The sequence below is a fragment of the Notolepis coatsorum genome (genome assembly GCF_963971535.1).
Source record: "Notolepis coatsorum genome assembly, chromosome: 6".
NCBI classification, from domain to species: domain Eukaryota; kingdom Metazoa; phylum Chordata; class Actinopteri; order Aulopiformes; family Paralepididae; genus Notolepis; species Notolepis coatsorum.
The window spans coordinates 154,378,071-154,399,142 of NC_140170.1; the positions used below are offsets into that span (position 1 = coordinate 154,378,071).

Here is a 21,072-nt window from a genome sequence, read left to right on the forward strand (position 1 = left end):
TAAAAGACACAGGCCCAGACGACACATAAGTTCTGAACTGACACAGCGATCAAAGGTGAGAGAGAGAGACCATTGTGAGACTTCTTCAGTGGCTGAAGGATCTTTTCATTTATTTCTTCGATTGGGCATCAGTTCTCTTCTTCAAGATTATGAACAGTTATAAATATTTTAGTCTGAATGACGCTTTGCATTTCATTTCTCAAGGTATCATCACACTAACTGTGCCAGTCGGCTTCGGGAAGGGTAAGTAATATACTGCACATGCATCTGCTTGCAAGATAATAAGCACTGAATTAATACATTTTGATATCCCTGTGATGGAAGGCAAAGCATTTCATTATATTTGAATATCTTATTTGTCTACTTTAACCCTTTCACTACCACACTATATAAGGTTAACCCTTTCACTACCACACTACAGCCGGTTAACCCTCTGTAGTGTGGTAGTGAAAGTGTTAACCCTTTGTAGTGTGGTAGTGAAAGGGTTAACCTGCTGTAGTGTGGTAGTGAAAGCGTTAACTCTTTGTAGTTTGGTAGTGACAGTGTTAACCCTTTGTAGTGTGGTAGTGAAAGTGATAACTCTTTGTAGTGTGGTAGTGAAAGGGTTAACCCTTTGTAGTGTGGTAGTGAACGGGTTAACTGAAGGGTTAACTTTAGTAGGAAGTTAGACCTTTCTTGGTTTCTTTGGGTGGCATCTTCCTTTAAAATATATGAGGGCAAAGGTTGTAGTGGTCATTGTTCCATCTACATCATGGGGAACGAAGTTAAACGAGCCGAATATACCTAAGTTAAACTAGCCTAATATACCTAAGTTAAACTAGCCTAATATACCTAAGTTAAACTAGCCTAATATGATATACCAGTATGTTTTAAGTTATTGCAATACTTAGTTGCTTTGGATTGTATTAAAGATATGGTATATCTATCTTGCTAGATTATGCTTAAGATATAAAGCGTGTAAGATAATGCTTTCGAAGGCTTATGGCCGCTAGTTGTCTCCCTGTCCATCATTGTAACTAATATAATTTTATTTCTTCTGTTTGTTTTATTTGTCTTTTTGTTGCTTTGTAAAGTATCCTTGGGTATCCCTATTTCTTTGAATATGTTCACTTTGTTTTTGCCAAAGTAAAATTATGTTTTGATTTTAGGCACAGAGCAATCATGGGGGACGCGGAGATGCAGTGTTATGGGCCGGCGGCCATTTACCTCAGGAAACCTGAAAGGGAGAGAATGGAGGCCCAGAACACCCCTTTCGATGCTAAAACGGCATACTTTGTGTCAGAACCCAAAGAGATGTACCTCAAAGGGGTGCTCCAGAACAGAGAGGGCGGCAAAGTCGTCATGAAAACCCTGTGCAATAAGGTTAGTGGACATTTGTAACACTAAAATGGAAAATACAGTGTAATTTTCATCACCAGAATTCTCGACTAACCTAATCGTCACACTTAATTCAATCATGGTGTGCTCACATATGTCCTTCGTCCATTGGATGAGACGTTAAACCGAGGTCCTGATTGAATTTGGTTGTTAAAGAACCCAGGGCCTTTTGCCTGTCGCAAAGAGTAGGGGGATCCCCCGACGTTCCTGGCCAAATTCCCAATCAGGTCTCTGACATCACCGAACCTGATGTGTGCCTGGTGCCAGTGTATGGCAGCCATTGAGCCTGCGTAGCCCAAGGTTGGGTGCTACACAGTGGTGGTGAAGGAGGCAATTTCCACCGTGCATTGTGGGGATCGCTTTGAGTCTAGAAAAGCACTATATAAATGCAATGATCGTTCATTCATTCATCATGTTCCTCTTGATCATCACTAATTTATTTCATTCTTTCTTCCTTGGTGCAGACCCTCACTGTGAAAGAGGACGAGATCTTCGCCATGAATCCTCCAAAGTATGACAAGAGTGAGGACATGGCCATGTTGACGCATCTCAACGAACCTGCTGTGCTGTATAACCTCAAAGAGCGCTACGCAGCATGGATGATCTACGTGAGTACCAAATCACAAACAAGGTTTTTTTTATGTTTTTTTTATAACAAACTAAAAACGTGAATCACCTCCTACTGTATCCTACAGACCTACTCCGGGTTGTTCTGCGTCACAGTGAACCCCTACAAGTGGCTCCCGGTGTACGACTCTGTGGTTGTGTCAGGATACAGAGGGAAGAAGAGGATCGAGGCCCCACCTCACATCTTCTCCATCTCTGACAATGCCTACCAGGCCATGCTCACAGGTACGGAGGTCCAGAGACACAATATGACTGCAATGGTTTTCAAAACAGAAGTGGTTTTAAAACTATGGGTTGGGACCCAGTAGGGGGTCAGGTGGGTCGGAGGATGGGGGGGTCCGTGCTGAAGGTTACATTAGCTAGTAGCCTGACAAAAAGTTTGGGAAGCCTTGATTTATTTTGTACAGTGCAATAATGTTTTCCCATTTTGACATTTTCTTAACAGACCAGGAGAACCAGTCCATCCTGATTACGTAAGTCTGATCTAAAGTCAGCTGATATGAGAAAATGTATCTTCATACAGTACCTGTCTCCCATGGGACTAACAATGACTGTATCCATCTGTTCTCCAGTGGAGAATCCGGTGCAGGAAAGACGGTCAACACCAAGCGTGTCATCCAGTACTTTGCGACAATTGCAGTAGCTGGTGGAGCGAAGAAATCAGAACCAGTTGCTGGAAAAATGCAGGTAAATATGGTATATATTATAATAGTATTATGTGACAAATTAAGTTCCAGCTTACTAACAGATGTCCTCTAACACCAGGGCTCACTGGAGGATCAGATCATCGCAGCCAACCCCCTGCTGGAGGCCTATGGCAACGCCAAGACAGTGAGGAATGACAACTCATCTCGCTTTGTAAGTTTTTAAAATATTTTTTTCCTCTTGTTTTTGTTACAACATCTTGCTTTCAAAAAGGAACCTTCCTGGTTTTTTTTTATTTACTGAATCAACTAAATACGAAATAAATTCTCTGAAATATCAAGTTAACATCACTCCTGAATCAACAACTAAAATAATAAATAATAATGCAACATGGTTACATTAATTATTTTTTATGATTGTTTCTTTTTTACAGTTTTGGGGGGAGGGGCTAGCTCATTAGTTATATTACTATTATTATTATTATTATTATTATTATTATTATTATTATTATTATTATTATTATTATTATTATTATTATTATTATTATTATTATTATTATTATTATTATTATTATTATTATTATTATTATTATTATTATTATTATTATTATTATTATTATTATTATTATTATTATTATTATTATTATTATTATTATTATTATTATTATTATTATTATTATTTATTTTTCTTTCTTGCTTGTTTGTTTTGCATTGTAAATACTTGGAGCAACACTCTAACATTGTAGAAATTACCAAGCAACATGTAGGTCACCAATGTCCAATACTGTATTTGCCTGTGATATTTTTTGTGGTCACAGTAAGCCTTAAAAAAGTATTATGATTTTAGGTGAGCATGGGCACGGCAAAAAAGTCAACTCTGTGAAAATATGCTCACGTGAAAGATACGATTATCTTTTCAACAAAACCAAATGCATTCATATTAGACCCGTACAAAAAGTATAATGGTAGTTTGATGGTAATGACCATGGTACAAAAAGTATAATGGTAGTTTGATGGTAATGACCATGGTACAAAAGGTATAATGGTAGTTTGATGGTAATGACCATGGTACTGGCCATTGTATAAAATATTCAAGTATAACCATGGTATCATGCTATTTACATCATTCTTTTGCTCACTACCGTAAAATAATGTAAATACCATGATACCTTTTTGAAAATACCATGATATTGATAAGCTTTTAGGAAATACCATGATAAGCTTTTAGGAAATACCATGATACTTTTTTGAAAATACCATGATAAGCGTTTAGGAAATACCATGTTACCTTTTTGGAAATACCATGATACTTTTTTGGAAATACCATGATACTTTTTTGTAAATACCATGATACATTTTTTTTAAATACCATGATACTTTTTTGGAAATACCATGATACTTTTTTGGAAATACCATGATACTATTTTTGAAATACCATGATACTATTTAGGAAATACCATGAGACCTGTTTGTAAGAGATAGGGGGGGTATGACACAGTCAGTATTTACATACGCAGGCTGAGCCGTCGTCTTCATACTCATTGATCTTTCACTCTTCCCTATAGGGTAAATTTATCAGAATCCATTTTGCAACCAGTGGAAAGTTGGCTTCAGCTGATATTGAAACATGTAAGTATCCATCACTACATGGTGATTATCCCATGGAGATACAGTAGATACTCTAAACCCTGTATCACAAAACCCTGTGTTTCTCTAGATCTGCTGGAGAAGTCTAGAGTGACCTTCCAGCTGTCTGCTGAGAGGAGCTACCATATCTTCTACCAGCTCATGACTGGCCACAAACCTGAGCTAATAGGTAAAGACTGTTGATGAGAACTAGGACGTTTCATCTTTACATTTAATACATTGTACCCGGTCTCTCATGTGTTCCAATACATGTTTTTTAGATGCTCTTCTCATCAGCAAGAACCCTTACGACTATCACATGATCAGTCAGGGAGAGATCTGTGTCAAGAGCATTGATGACATTGAGGAGTTCGTTGCTACTGATGTAAGTAAGGGCAAAACAAACAAAAAGATTAAAAAGAAAAATGCTATTTTAAAAGGGTCTCAGTCAGTAATACAGCAATACTATATAATAGTATTTCATATGTGATACCTATAAAATCAGCCTAATATATTGTCAGGAGTATTATATTAAGAGTATTAATTGTTGTTAAAAGATTTTAAAAGCAAATAACGCAAAGGTAATATCAGTGGAACATTTTAAACAAAATAAGAACCATATAAGTCTGTTTGACATTTACAGAGGAACAATGTTTATAAACAAACTTTATTATCTAAAGATGGGAAGTTAGAGTGTTGTGTTCATTCATAGTTAAAGACAGTAGAGGTTGAGTACTTTAGTATCTAAAGATGAGAAGTTAGAGTGTTGTGTTCATTCATAGTTAAAGACAGTAGAGGCTGAGTACTTTAGTATCTAAATATGGGAAGTTAGAGTGTTGTGTTCACTCATAGTTAAAGACAGTAGAGGCTGAGTACTTTAGTATCTAAATATGGGAAGTTAGAGTGTTGTGTTCACTCATAGTTAAAGACAGTAGAGGCTGAGTACTTTAGTATCTAAAGATGGGAAGTTAGAGTGTTGTGTTCATTCATAGTTAAAGACAGTAGAGGCTGAGTACTTTCCGGTGATATATCACATTCACACTCCAAGTGGATGTGGATTTTAAAACTACAAATACATTTCAAAACAGACTTCAGTTCTTCAGTGCAAAGTTCAATTGTTTCTTTTGATTTACCCCACAGGCGGCTATCGACATCTTGGGCTTCAATGCGGAGGAGAAGATAGGCATCTACAAGCTGACCGGTGCCGTGATGCATCACGGTAACATGAAGTTCAAGCAGAAGCAACGTGAAGAGCAGGCCGAGCCTGACGGCAACGAGGGTACATAACAATGTCTCATCACTGTGTTTGTACCTTGTAGTAGGAAGGTTAGTTTAAAGATACATGTTCTGAAATAGTTAAATTGCATCAAAAATAGACCAAATAGAATATCTAATAATTCTCTGGAACCCATTTGGTGGGGCCAAATTTGCCTTTAAAATGCCTTTAAAATGTAAGCAAGAAATGCAGAATATAGATATTGTCCTGAACTCCAAATGAGTTCAAATGGATAAGCGGTGACCCCCAAGGAGAGAAATGTTACTGCAGAATTTATTTTATTTATTTACTTATTTTTGTAAAATAGCTTTTTACATTTGAACTGTTCATTGCCATTGAAAACATCCTGGCACAATTGAATGATTCTGGAGCCCTCCATACTTTTGTCTTCCTCAGAGGCTGATAAAATCGCCTACCTCTTGGGCTTGAACTCTGCTGAGATGCTCAAGGCTTTATGTTATCCAAGGGTCAAGGTCGGCAATGAAATGGTGACCAAAGGTCAAACTGTGCCGCAGGTAAAATCTACACAAGGAACTTTAATTCTGATACAAATAAATGAATACATATTTCAACAATAAACCCTCTGTATTATTCTCAACTCATTTGAACTCTTTGAATCTAGGTTCACAACTCAACCATGGCTCTCTGCAAGTCCATCTATGAGAAGATGTTCTTGTGGATGGTTGTCCGTATCAACGAGATGCTGGACACAAAGCAGGCCAGGCAGTTCTACATCGGGGTGCTTGACATCGCTGGATTTGAGATCTTTGATGTAAGTATAATGATCCAATGTTTATTTACTATAAACAATATTTACATTTGTATTGAGGTGAATGAATGAATGAATGAATGAATGAATGAATGAATGAATGAATGAATGAATGAATGAATGAATGAATGAATTAATGAAAACTTTATTTAACAGATTGCAGAATGGGTACAATACAGTACGGCTCAATACACACAATTGTTAAGGGGATGCAGACCAGAGAAAGACGTTTGTCTTGTTTACATCAGGGTCCCCCATTTTCATTCATTTCAGGTCTTCATTTATCATTATGCAATCACCCAATCACCAAAACTTAAATCTTTGATGGAAGTAAAAGTGGATGAATACAACAATACCGGCATTTCCAGCATGTTCCTGGAAATAAACACAGTTGCAAAAGTTCTAGAACAAACCCCTGAGGCAAACTATATTGTAGAATTGTTAAGTCATTCCCACCATCAAAGTGCAGCTATGTCCATTCTTAGTTAAAGTGCTGATGAATAGACTCAACCTGCATATCTTTGTTTCTCCAGTACAACAGCTTGGAGCAGCTGTGCATCAACTTCACCAACGAGAAACTGCAACAGTTTTTCAACCACCACATGTTTGTCCTGGAACAAGAGGAGTACAAGAAAGAGGGAATTGAATGGGAGTTCATTGACTTTGGTATGGATCTGGCTGCCTGCATTGAGCTTATTGAGAAGGTGGGTAACAGGCTACACTGTAAAACAAGGTGGTAATGGAATCAATTACATTTTGTTTCTAATATAATCCTTTCCACTGTGACAGCCAATGGGCATCTTCTCCATCCTTGAAGAGGAGTGTATGTTCCCCAAGGCCTCAGACACCACCTTCAAGAACAAGCTTATTGACCAGCATCTGGGTAAAACTGCGTGTTACCAGAAGCCAAAGCCGGCCAAAGGCAAGGCCGAGGCCACCTTTGCTCTGGTGCATTACGCCGGGACGGTGGACTACACCGTCACAGGCTGGCTGGACAAGAACAAGGACCCCCTGAATGACTCAGTCGTCCAGCTCTACCAGAAGTCCTCAGTGAAACTGTTGGCTCTTCTCTATGCATTCCACGCCGGTGGAGCAGATGGTAAAAATTCTCCCCTATCTTCATCATTCAAGTAATTCAAATAGGGGACCCTGATGTAAACAAGACGAAAGTCTTTCTCTGGTCTAAATCCCCTTAACAATTGTATGTATTGAGCTGTACTGTACCCATTCTGCAATATGTTAATAACGTTTTCAATCAATCAATCAATCAATCAATCAATCAATCAATCAATCAAGTATTAAAATGTAGAACCATAGAGACTAGGTTTGGTTTGATCCAATACTTGGTTGGTTTGAGATAATGAATTTGCAAGTCAATCCAAATCACTTGGAGTGTGAATGTGATACATCACCAAAAAGAACTCAGCCTCAACTGTCTTTAGATTAGCTAGTCTACTTTAGATTACAATTGTTTAAAAGATAATTAAGATATCACAAGTACTGTAGTAGAATGTAATACCATGGAAGGGAACTTTGTGAAATACTACAGTGTATAACTGTACAGTAAATACATTTTTCAGAGAAGAAGAAGGCTGGTAAGAAGAAGGGCGGGTCCTTCCAGACGGTGTCGGCTCTGTTCAGGGTAACTCATTTACTCATCATTTCTTTTGTAAATTTCAAAGATGACATCTCTAACAATGGCCTCTTCCAATTGCAATGTGTATGCACAGATAATGAGTGTAGGAGTATGTGTTAAAGCTTTCTTGTTTTAAGGACTCTCTTGATCTGGACTAAGGGCTCTATACACATAACATATATGTTCTGTATGACTTAAGATACGATAAGATATTCCTTTATTGATCCCCTTGGGGACATTTGGGGAAGCTGCTTGTCTGAAAGCACAACTTTGGCATCATATTTATAGAACATTTAGAACATTGTAAGACTTGCAAGTGACATATGCTGATGCTCTAAACAAGGTGTTTGCGACTCGATTACCTTTAAACAGGAAAACCTGGGCAAGCTGATGACCAATTTGAGGAGCACTCATCCTCACTTCGTACGCTGTTTGATTCCCAATGAGTCAAAAACACCAGGTAGGCACCGACATGTCAAATGTTTGATGTTGATGTAATCATACAGCGTTGTTCTCATTTGTCATATTCCTCACAACTTTTGTTTTGTTATTATTATCATAGGTCTCATGGAGAACTTCCTGGTCATCCACCAGCTGAGGTGTAACGGCGTGCTGGAGGGCATCAGGATCTGCAGGAAGGGCTTCCCCAGCAGAATCCTCTATGCTGACTTCAAGCAGAGGTAGGAGTTTTTTACCACTAGTTGGTGAAACTGGCCCTATAGCGCACAGTAGGAGAAAAGAGGTCCCCGGACATTGTGTATCACACATGTTTATTTAGGTGAAAATGTGAATGTACGGTGGATGCCTTTAAGTGAAGATATCATAATTTCCAGATTGAAACAATATCCATCCTTCTGTCAATTCTGTCAGATACAAAGTACTGAACGCCAGCGTCATCCCTGAGGGACAATTCATTGACAACAAGAAGGCCTCAGAGAAGCTCCTGAGCTCCATCGACGTGGACCACACTCAATACAAGTTTGGACACACCAAGGTAAAGCAACACACCTAACTGTCATCAGGCAACACTCACATCTATTACACCGTGTGTCCTTGTTCCTTTACTGAACGTGTCGTCGGGACACATCTAAGCCATTCTGGAAGCTGTTCTCAGACGGCAGGTCTGAGACACGAGTAACCGATAATGAACGGTTTTGTTAGCGTTTAGTTCCTAGGTCATCGTTACCACCGTGCCTCCTGAAGCAGTGCTACAGAAAACTATAATTAACTAAATAACTAAAATTTAAAGCCATTATTGTCAAATCTATTCCAAGGTGTTCTTCAAAGCTGGCATACTGGGTCTCCTGGAGGAGATGAGAGACGAGAAGCTGGTTGAGCTGGTGACAATGACTCAAGCTCTCTGCAGAGGCTACGTCATGAGGAAAGAATTCCAGAAAATGATGGCGAGACGGTAACTCTACCATTCTTCTAGACCTCCTCTTCATTAACTTTTTCCTCTGGGGCATGTAAAACATTTTAAACGTAGGCTAATAAAGGTGCGGCTGGGTAGCGCAGTGGACTAAGCACTCGCCTACCACCGCAGAAACTCTGGGATCTAATCCAGCTGTCAGCGGTACCTCCGGCTTGGTCAGTCATCCTTACTAACACAATTGGCAGTGTTAGCAGGTGGGAAGCCAGTGGGGTGTGTGTCCTGGTCGCTGTAAACTGCGACTCCTACTGGTCGGTCTGTTCAGCAGGGAGGGGATCTGGGGGAAATAGCGTGAACCTCCCACGCGTTACGTTCCCCCAGTGAAACTCCTCGCTGTCAGGTGAAAAGAAGCGGCTGGCGACTCCACATGTATCTGAGGAGTTCTACGCCCTCCTCAGGCCGACAGTGGGGCAATGTGCGCAACGACCAAGAAGGGAATTGGCCTAATCAATAAATTGGGATTGGTGAAAAATACATAAAAACCCCAAAAATGTATAGAATGAAAAAAAAATTAAAAATAAATAAAGTAGGCTAATACAACACACACCAATGACATGCTGACTAGTGGGAGTTCAACTGATAAAAAGTCACACACTCCTCTCCACTTGCTGTGACATTATTAACACACCAACAGTGCAGCTATTTGAGCAATATATTAATATTGATATATTTAGATATACACTTAATGTCATAGAAAGTGGAAAGGGGTTCTTTCATAGGGTGTCTTTCATATAAAATATTTGTCTATTTCTGACTATTTCTATTTTGTATTTTTTGTATGTTTTAGCCTGGTCCAATACCAACTGTCCTAATTAACTGAGCCATTGACCAAATACATCTCAATATCTGCTCTTGATCTTGTGTCTATTAACACCAGAGAAGCCATTTATTCCACATAAACGTGCACCAATAACATTCTCCATATCTTCTTGGTTTTTCGAAGAGAGTCTATTTACGCCATCCAATACAACATCCGCTCATTCGTGAATGTGAAACACTGGCCATGGATGAAGCTCTACTTCAGGATCAAGCCTTTGTTGAAGAGTGCAGAGACTGAGAAGGAGATGGCCCAAATGAAGGAGGACTTTGAGAAAATGAAGGAGGATCTGGCAAAGGCTCTGGCCAAGAAGAAAGACCTGGAGGAGAAAATGGTTTCCCTTCTACAGGAAAAGAATGACTTGCAGCTACAAATTCAATCTGTGAGTCAAACGGAGAGAGGAGGATGTTGTCATTTTGTTTAAAACCTGGCAAGACATTTACAAATAATTCTAAATTCATGTGATTGTCATTATATAACTTTTAGGAAGGTGATACCTTGTCTGATGCAGAAGAAAGGTGTGAGGGGCTCATTAAGAGTAAGATCCAGATGGAGGCCAAATTCAAAGAGGCGTCAGAGAGACTGGAGGACGAAGAGGAAGCCAATGCTGAGCTGACTGCCAAGAAAAGGAAGCTGGAGGACGAGTGTTCCGAGTTGAAGAAAGACATCGATGACTTGGAGCTCACCCTGGCCAAAGTGGAGAAGGAGAAACATGCCACTGAGAACAAGGTTGGTACATCATTCATATGGTTTATTACTACATACATGTACGTGTTAAACACTGCAGTCTATCAAAGTACTTTTTGCTATGTCACCTCTATAGGTTAAAAATCTTGTGGAGGAAATGACTTCTCAAGATGAAACCATTGCCAAGTTGTCCAAGGAGAAGAAAGCCCTCCAAGAGTCCCACCAGCAGATCCTTGATGATCTCCAGGCAGAGGAAGACAAAGTCAACACTCTGACCAAGGCCAACAGCAAGCTGGAACAGCAAGTGGATGATGTAAGACCAATAACACCATAATGTGAATTACATTTTAAACCAGAAAATAATACTTGATATTTGTTGAAATAGCTGGAAGGTTCTCTGGAGCAAGAGAAGAAGCTCCGCATGGATCTGGAGAGAATCAGGAGGAAGCTTGAAGGAGATCTTAAACTGGCCCACGAATCCATAATGGATCTGGAGAACGACAGGCAGCAGTCTGACGAGAAACTGAAGAAGTACGTAAAAAACAAACAAAACAAAAAACATTCAAGTGGGACTTAATGATACAGTAGCTCCTTCATACTGTACTGTATATTCCATACTTACATTACATTGTGCAACTGTAACACACCTGGTTATATTTGTAATAAAAAGGAAGGACTTTGAGACCAGCCAGTTCCTCAGCAAGATTGAAGATGAACAGTTACTTGGAATTCAGCATCAGAAGAAAATCAAGGAAGTGCAGGTAACTTTGTGGAAGATCTATAAAACTCATGTTGCTTTCATACAATGTTGAAAAAGATAAGACAATAGAATATCATTATTTACACCAATTGGCATAGTTGTTTTTCAAAATATCAGGATTTGCCACTCAGAGACACAAAACCGCCATGTCACATGACCACCTAAAGGACAAATGTGACTTCTTAATGAAGGAGTGATTAAATGGTTGTTACAGTATACAGAAGAGTATACTATGTTAAACTGATGATGTAACAACTCTGCATCACAGGCCCGTATTGAGGAGCTGGAGGAAGAGCTGGAGGCTGAACGCGCTGCTCGGGCCAAGGTGGAGAAGCAGAGGTCTGATCTCTCCAGGGAACTTGAGGAGATCAGCGAGAGGCTGGAAGAATCTGGCGGAGCCACGTCCGTTCAGATCGAGATGAACAAGAAGCGTGAGGCCGAGTTCCAGAAGCTACGTCGTGATCTAGAAGAGTCCACCCTTCAGCACGAGGCCACCTCTGCAGCTCTCCGCAAGAAGCAGGCCGACAGTGTGGCAGAACTGGGAGAGCAGATCGATAACCTTCAGCGCGTCAAGCAGAAACTGGAGAAAGAGAAGAGTGAATACAGGATGGAGGTTGATGATCTCTCAAGCAACATGGAGGCGGTCGCCAAGTCAAAGGTAACATTTACAAACACATGATTTAACAAACAAACAAAAACTTAAAGTCCTCATGAAACGGCTAGCAGAATGCTATTTAATTCCACATATTTATGTGTTTCCTGTAAATACAGGAAGCTAGGGAGGGACTTGTTGTGGATATCTATTTTGATTTCATGGGGCCTTTATTATACATATTAATATATATATTATGATATTGCTCAGTCAACTTAAACATGTTGCGGTAAAGTCACCAACGTTTGTCCGCAGGGCAACCTGGAGAAAATATGCCGTTCCCTCGAGGATCAGCTGAGTGAACTGAAGAGTAAGAACGACGAGCATGTACGTCAACTCCACGACACGAGTGTTCAAAGAGCACGTCTGTCGACGGAAAACGGTGAGTAAGGGCACAAATCGATCGTAAGGATACAATTACGTGTGTAGAAATGTCCAAAAGCTCCTCTAAAAGTTCAGAACAGAGTTTCCTAGAAACCATTCATTCAATAGAAAGTTTAGAGAAAGCACATGTTTGGGGCTCAGGAGGTAGAACGGTCTGATAATCGGAAGGTTTCCGCTTCTCCTGGGCATGTCGAAGTGTCCTTGAGCAAGACACTTAACCCCTAATTGCTCCCAATGAGCAGGTTGGTGCCTTACATGGTTGCCTCTGCCGTCGGTGTGAATGTGTGAGTGAATGGGCAAATGTGAGGAAGAAAAACTGTAAAGCACTTTGGATAATGCACCATTTACCATGAACCTCTGTCCAAACAGGTGAATTTGGTCGTCAAATGGAGGAGAAGGACTCTCTTGTTTCGCAGCTCACCAGAGGCAAACAAGCTTATATTCTACAGATTGATGAACTCAAGAGGCACCTTGATGAGGAAGTAAAGGTACAGTGACAGCTTCTGCTCTGGGGTAGTGGTGAAAGCCATTAACTGTTTCTACTGTGTACATGCTTCAAATTATTTTCAGATTTTCTGATTTTCTGATTATGTCATGATTAGGCCAAGAATGCCCTGGCCCATTCTGTCCAATCATCTCGCCACGACTGTGACCTGCTCAGAGAGCAGTACGAGGAGGAGCAGGAGGCCAAGTCTGAGCTGCAGCGTGGAATGTCCAAGGCCAACAGTGAGGTGGCTCAGTGGAGAAGCAAATATGAGACTGATGCCATCCAGCGCACTGAGGAGCTTGAGGAGGCCAAGTACTGATGCATAGTTCATATATTATAGGAGTACTGTCATGAATAGAAAGTCACTTCATCTAAAATAGGCCAACAGTCTGATTTAAACGTGTATTTGTACAGGAAAAAGCTTGCCCAGCGTCTTCAGGATGCAGAGGAGTCCATTGAGGCTGTGAACTCAAAGTGTTCCTCTTTGGAAAAGACCAAGCAGAGACTGCAGGGTGAGGTGGAAGACCTCATGATTGATGTGGAGAGAGCCAACGCTCTGGCTGCCAACCTGGACAAGAAGCAGAGGAACTTTGACAAGGTTCGTTTTTATTCAGGCCAGTGGATCGATACAAATGGACCAGAAAATAAATTGAAGACTAATTATTTTCATTGTGGTTTCAGATTCTTTCAGAGTGGAAGCAGAAGTTTGAGGAGAGCCAGGCGGAGTTGGAGGGAGCTCTGAAAGAGGCTCGCTCCCTCAGCACTGAGATGTTCAAGATGAAGAACTCGTATGAAGAAGCCCTGGACCACCTGGAGACCCTGAAGAGGGAGAACAAGAACCTGCAACGTATGGGAGCCTAACCTGAGCCACATTGTTTTCTGAATCCTGCAGGCCCTTGAGGGCCAGGCTAGCTTTCTAGTGTTTGCTTACAGCACAAATTGAAGCATATACAGTATGAGGATACACTCTTTTTTTTATACTATATGAATCTAACATGGTTGTATACTGTTAATTTGTCTCAACAGAGGAAATCTCTGATCTGTCTGAGCATATTGGCGAGAGTGGAAAGACAATCCATGAGTTGGAGAAAGGGAAGAAGTCAGTAGAGGGTGAGAAGGCAGATATCCAAACAGCGCTGGAGGAGGCAGAGGTATTCAAAATGGCATATCTACAGAAAATAATAAAAAAGAGAAACTTCTCATTCTGCATTTTCGTTACAGTTAGATTCATTGGTCAACAGACAGGGTGTGGACTTGCTAATGACCAAACAGTACACTGTACATGAGAAAACTTCAGAATGATGCACGACAGTTCATTGAGTCTTTCATTTGTTTCTCTCAGGCTACACTTGAGCACGAAGAGTCAAAGATTATCCGTGTTCACCTGGAGTTCACGCAGCTCAAAGGTGAGGTTGACAGGAAGATCGCAGAGAAGGACGAGGAGATCGACCAGATCAAGAGGAACAGCCAGAGAATCATTGAATCCATGCAGAGCGCTCTGGACTCTGAGGTCAGGAGCAGAAACGATGCCATGAGAATCAAGAAGAAGATGGAGGGAGACCTCAATGAGATGGAGATCCAGCTATGCCATGCCAACCGCCAGGCTTCTGAGGCCCAGAAACAACTGAGGAATATCCAGGGACAGTTTAAGGTACTGTACAGTGCAAACTCTAAATGATTTCTGTCCGTCTAACCTTTGATTAGGGCTGAGAGGTATACTGTCAGGGATCCATGCAAAGGTATGGAATTGTCCTATGCCGTCATATACATATTGTACAACATATACATACTGTATATTTCTAATAAGAAAATCTAAAAAGTTAATAATTTTTTTTTATCCTTGCAGTGGTATTAAAAAAAAGTCAAAGAAAATTAAAACAATTTTAATTAAATAGTACCATGACAACTGTTTTACAAGATAAAGGCAATACAAAATCACATTGTAATTTGTAATGAAAAACGAAATACTGTCAAAACTAAGAACATTTTTGTGATGTGATATTTTGGCCACATCGACCAATCGTTGGTTGTATTCATTGTCTCTGAAGGGGAAGACCTTTTGTGCTTCTTACTCTTCCTGCACATTTCCACTCACTCCTTTATTTACATTAGTCATACTGTAAATCCCAATATTTGTTTACAGATTAAACTAAATGTAATTCATTTAAAAGACCCAAATACACAGGAGGGCCAAAACATACATTCTTTATTTCTTTCAACGTAGGATGCTCTGATCCAACTGGACGAAGCTTTGAGAGGGCAGAATGAGATGAAGGAGCTGGTTGCCATGGTGGAGCGCAGGAACATCCTGCTGTTGGCTGAGATAGAGGAGCTGAGAGGCGCCCTGGAGCAGACGGAGAGGAGCCGCAAGACGGCTGAAATGGAGCTGATCGATGCCAGTGAGCGTGTGGGCCTGCTGCACTCTCAGGTACTAATAACACGTCTTATAGACGAAGCAAACGTTGACCGCTTTTGGAAAGTACGTATACAGTAAACAAACTAAAATAACTTTTTGTTTTAGAATACCAGCCTCATCAACATTAAGAGGAAGTTGGAGGCTGACCTCGTCCAGGTTCAAGGTGAAGTTGAAGATACCGTCCAAGAAGCGAGGAATGCAGAGGAGAAGGCTAAGAAGGCCATCACTGATGTGAGTTTTCAGTCCGTACTATTCAAGTATCCAGTTCAATTATTTTGGATTATATCAGCTACATTAATGTGTTTAAAGTAAAAAAATACATTTTAAATTTGGATCAAACAGTAAACTATCTAGCGCAGTTTTCGACGTAGCCCAGTGCTGCTTTAAGGATTAGGTTTTGAATAGATATTCCTTTTATTGACCCACTATATGATCACTTCTGTCAATAATATCCAGGCGGCCATGATGGCTGAGGAGCTGAAGAAGGAGCAGGATACCAGCTCTCACCTGGAGAGGATGAAGAAGAACCTGGAGGTCACCGTCAAGGACCTGCAGCTGCGCCTGGATGAGGCTGAGAACCTGGCCTTGAAGGGTGGCAAGAAGCAGCTCCAGAAACTGGAAGCTAGGGTAATCTATACAGAAAAGTGTCTACATTTTTATTATTATTGTCACAAATCTATGCCACTATCACTCGTTCAATTCTGGAATTCTGATCGCCAAGGTGCGCGAGCTGGAAACTGAAGTGGAGGGCGAACAGAGGCGCGGAGCGGAGGCTGTGAAAGGTGCCCGCAAATATGAACGGAGGGTTAAGGAACTCACCTACCAGGTACATAAAGGATAGTAGAAACCAAGACTCAAATCGGTATAATAGAGTGTATAATTTAAAGGGGAACACTGACCAATACCACAGAATTCATATACCATGACTGCCTGACTTCAGTCTCTGTAGAATGTGTCTCAAACCCCTAGAGGGCATATATCACCGTGATATGAGTCTGAAGCCCTCGACAGCGAGGCAGACTGAGGACATGTGATGCCACACAACAGAGCTAAGAATAAACACACAGTACCATTGTGACTGCAATACCGTTGCTTTGCTACACTGATTATGAGTAGGTTTAGGAGTCAGTGGAGAGAGAGGAGGAACTATTAAACACACTGTGTCCACACTAGGCAACTTGCTAAGAGGATACCATGCATACTTTGTATTATAAAGAAGATTCGCAACACAGCACAATGTCCCCTTGAAGCAAACTGCAGCTACTAAAAATCGAATGCAAATTGTACCTGTCATGTCCATTTCCTGTCTTCATGATATCTGGACTTTTTCTTTGGTTGCACTTGATGTCTTCATGTTTTCTGCTGTGACTACGCTGTGATCAAATGTGCCCTTGATAGGCTGCTAACATATTAAGACCAAACGAGGCGGTATAATCCCAGGTCTTAACTCATCTTACTTCTATAATCCTCCCTGAGAGATAATGTCTGTCTACTGTCTCCAGACCGAGGAGGACAGAAAGAACATCGCCAGACTTCAGGATCTGGTGGACAAACTGCAATTGAAAGTGAAAGCCTACAAGAGACAGGCTGAGGATTGTGTAAGTATTGTTCATGCCATGAAGACGTATGACATTTGTTATTAAATGTTAAATAAACACTATATTAATGTTGGTGCCTAATGACGGGCCATGTGGCACACCATGGTTTCTGGTTCTGGTGCTTCTCCTTCTCGCACATTAAACAACAGAAGGTTAAAGATTCAAGATTCAAGAGGTTTATTTGTCGCATACATACCAGGTAGGGCTGGGCGATATGGCCTAAAAATAAAATCCCAGATTATTATTTTTTAAATCCGATTTACGATTTTAATCGATTTTTTTCTCTTGAAAACTAGAAATGCCAAGGAAATCATTCAAATACCGGTAACCTTTGTTTTTATTTGACACAAAAAAATTATCAAACCAAGATGAATGTCCCTATTGGGATTGAAGTGCAAACCTAACTTTCACCAATCTTCACTTAAAAAAAAAGAAATTTATAATACATATAAAAGGTTACTCTTGATCAAACAAAGATGAATATCCCTATTGGGATTAATAGTGCAATAACTTGCTTTTTCACCAAACTTCATAAAAGGTGCCTCAGTCTTGATCATCAAACAAGAATGAATTTCCCTATTGGGATTAATAAAGTGCAAATCTAACTTTCACCAAACATCACTTTTTGTAAAATAAAAGGTGACTATTGAAACGTTTTTTTTGTATTTTTTTAAATCGATAAAAAAATATCAAAATCAAATCAAATCAAATACAATTTATTTGTAAGGCCCGACAACACACGTTAATGTCCCCATGGGCCGGACACGTCTTCTTTAAACAAATCAAGAAGAAACATAACAATAAGTCAAGAATAAAACAAGAACACCATAAGGTCCAACAAATTTAAAATAAATGCAAATAAATTAATGAATGCAAGCACTCCCAGACATACCCCACGCAAAGGTAAGGAAAAACTCACTAAAGCCTAACAATAGGGAAAAATGCACCACAGGCAGTGTGGAGGAGAGAAACCTTAGAAGGGCCATTCAAGGGGGGATCTCCCTTCTTAGATGTCGGTGATACTGACATCGTCCTAAATCATTCATTCAAATTAATCGCCCAGCCCTAATACCAGGGCATACAGTGAAATGCGGGTGGCTTTGATTGTGCAATAATACAACAGTAAATTAAATAAGTAGAAGATAATAAAATAGACATAAAATAGACATGATAAAATAGACATGTTAAAGTCCTGAGATAAATGCAATACAATTTTAGCTATGAATTAAGGCACTGGGTCCTATGTACACTACTATACAATATACAGTTTTACTCTATATCCTTATGCTATACTTGCTATTTCTAAACTATACTACCGGTATACAAGAACCACAACAGTTATTTCCTTAAAGTGACCTTTTTTTCCCTCGTTCCTTTAAAGTGTCCTTTTCATTGTGTTTAAATTGACCGTTTGTGTGTGACGGTCCTTTTGTGTGTGATTAAACGTGGTCCTTTAATTGCACTGAACAGGAACAGGACGCCAACACTCACCTGTCCAAGTTCAGGAAGGTGCAGCATGAGCTGGAGGAGGCCGAGGAGCGCGCCGACATCGCCGAGTCCCAGGTCAACAAGCTGAGGGCAAAGAGTCGCGAAATCGTCAAGGTATAGTAGTAGGCTATATATATTCCATTGCTAGTACTGAAAACTTCTTAGTGATAATAATGATGATGCTAGGATACAGTAATAATAACAGCTATAGCATGTTAGCAGGTGCAGTAGTATGTATTAGGGCTGACCTCGACTAAGGATTTGTATAGTCGACTTTGATTGGCCGAAATTTGCCGATAGTCGACTACCCCAAAGAATACAAAAGAAAGAGAAAAAAGAAAAGATTATAAATATTTTTTTTATTTTTTTATCATTCCATTTGGGCTGTGGGGGGTGCTTAATGTCTGAAGGAGTCGACTGAAGGCTTCTTGTCCTCTGCGAAAGCATGCAATTGGTCCACTGATGGATACATCTTGATATTTGTCTAGTCTAGTGTGTTCATTAAATGGGTGAGATCCTCTTTCAGTGCCTCTGTGCCCGTTTTCTTAGGCAGTTAGCCTCTCTGGTAGGCGCGCCATTAGCATTAGCCACGCTTCTAGGCCTCTTTGCTTTTGGAAATAATAATAATAAAAAAAACTATAATATATATTTTTTATTAAAAAAATTGCATTCGACTAAGAGGTTGGCAGTCGACTACGGCTCCTTTCGATCGATTAGTCGACTATTCGACTAATCGGGGTCAGCCCTAGTATGTACTGTATGTATGGAAACTGCATTACTTCCAGGAGATGCATATGTCCAACCACTGACTTGTGTCTCTTTTGTATTCACACTAAAGGGGAAGCCGGCTGAAGAATGAGCATCCAGATCTAGATGATAAACAGTATCAACAAATCATAAAATATGATTTTCTTTTGTAAAGCTGTTGTGTGAAACCAGAAATAAACTTGCAAGCCCATTTTTGATGTCAACGTCTTTTATTTTATAATATACAGTATGTATAAGTATTTGTTAGGGGGAGGGGCTGTGGGATTCACTGCATACAGTACATTTAATGGTGATGAGTTTGAATGATTCATCCCAATTTAGGCCGTGTAACACACATTTAAAATCCAAGTTGATTTGACACCAGTGTGAAGCGCAAGGGGGTGAGCGACTCTGTTGGTGTCCGTCTGTACCCGTGATATAACTCTCATTTCTCGTCTGATTTGGTCCAGACTTGGTGGAGGGGTTGTAAACAACTTACTTCAAGTCGACTGTGTAGGTTCCCCATTCAAAACGTCCATGTTCATAACTCATGGTCGTTATGTCATGAACCCCCTCTCACTGATATCAGTTGACTAGGTCAACATAACTGCAAATCTTCTAATAACGGTGATAATGATACTGACAGTCTTTGGTGACCTCACAGTTTACATGTATGTGTGCTTCATAGCGAACAGTAGGGCTATATTGTTGCACAGCTGGCAGTCTGTGATGGAAATAGACGCAGCAAAGGCCCACACCACATACTGACACCAGCGTTCGACTCTTCACAAGCCTTCAGAGGTCATCTCACACATCAGAGCTCTATTTGATTTGATTTGATTTAATTAGGGATCCCCATTAGCTGGTGCGATAGCAACCAGCTAGTCTTCCTGGGGTCCACACACAAAAAAACATACAAAAACAATCACTATTGCAAAAACAAAATTATTAAAAGTCAGTACACACAATGCATAATGAAACTACTGTAACAATTAAGATAGCTACAATTACATTAGTGTAAAACAAAAACAAAAAATTACTTTACAGTGTTAAAAACAATTTAAAAACAATTTAAGATTATTTTAAAAAGTGAATCTACTGTAAATGCAGCAGAGGTTCCGAGGCAGGCCATTCCAAAGAGTTAATGCTCTAAAAATGAGTTTTTCCTTACCTTTGCGTGGGGTATGTCTGGGAGTGTTGCATTTATTTATTTGCATTTATTTTAAAAAATGTGGACTTTATGGTGTTCTTGTTTTGTTCTTGACTTATTGTGATGTTTCTTCTTGACTTGTTTAAAGAAGACGTGTCCGGCCCATGGGGACATTAACGTGTGTTGTCGGGCCTTACAAATACATTTGATTTGATTTGATTTGATTTATGACTCATTTTCACCCTTGTAATTTCACAGATTTGTATAGTATTATATCGATTTGTATATAGTACTGTATGGATTTGTATATAATTTTATAATCATAATAACTGGACTTTGGAGAAGTCTTTATTCGGCATACAGGCAGACACACACATGCGATGGGCGGCACACACGATTGAGTCTCTGCACTTGACCCATCCTGTCATCCTTCCCCCCAAGGGCAGCCGGGAGCAGATAGGGGCGTCAGCGTGGGGCCGTGCCCCAGGGACCAATCCAAGTG

General features: G+C 40.1%; 1 protein-coding gene across 1 annotated transcript; it reads left to right on the forward strand.

The window, feature by feature from the left end:
• The first annotated feature begins 210 nt into the window (after positions 1-210).
• On the forward strand, positions 211-19,624 carry LOC311230971 (myosin heavy chain, fast skeletal muscle-like). The gene is made up of 40 exons (XM_084317426.1): positions 211-243; positions 1,149-1,362; positions 1,842-1,985; positions 2,073-2,229; positions 2,450-2,477; positions 2,577-2,691; positions 2,770-2,862; positions 4,214-4,277; positions 4,366-4,464; positions 4,556-4,659; positions 5,415-5,553; positions 5,947-6,065; positions 6,173-6,322; positions 6,853-7,023; positions 7,109-7,418; positions 7,900-7,961; positions 8,328-8,415; positions 8,518-8,635; positions 8,826-8,949; positions 9,230-9,366; positions 10,328-10,583; positions 10,688-10,930; positions 11,025-11,201; positions 11,274-11,419; positions 11,559-11,649; positions 11,917-12,306; positions 12,556-12,682; positions 13,054-13,172; positions 13,287-13,483; positions 13,586-13,769; positions 13,853-14,018; positions 14,198-14,322; positions 14,514-14,822; positions 15,396-15,599; positions 15,693-15,818; positions 16,044-16,214; positions 16,309-16,413; positions 17,090-17,185; positions 18,656-18,787; positions 19,512-19,624. The coding sequence occupies exons 2-40, from the start codon at positions 1,162-1,164 to the stop codon at positions 19,530-19,532; spliced, it is 5,808 nt and encodes a 1,935-aa protein (XP_084173552.1). The 5' UTR covers positions 211-243; positions 1,149-1,161; the 3' UTR covers positions 19,533-19,624.
• The last annotated feature ends 1,448 nt before the right edge of the window (positions 19,625-21,072 follow it).

Bases quoted from the DNA above. Each gene is read 5' to 3' on its own strand.
- LOC311230971 (XM_084317426.1), top strand. From the start codon at position 1,162: ATGGGGGACGCGGAGATGCAGTGTTATGGGCCGGCGGCCATTTACCTC. The intron at 11,650-11,916 runs GTAACTTTGTGG...TCTGCATCACAG, and splicing joins AGAAAATCAAGGAAGTGCAG to GCCCGTATTGAGGAGCTGGA. The intron at 15,600-15,692 runs GTACTAATAACA...TTTTTGTTTTAG, and splicing joins TGGGCCTGCTGCACTCTCAG to AATACCAGCCTCATCAACAT.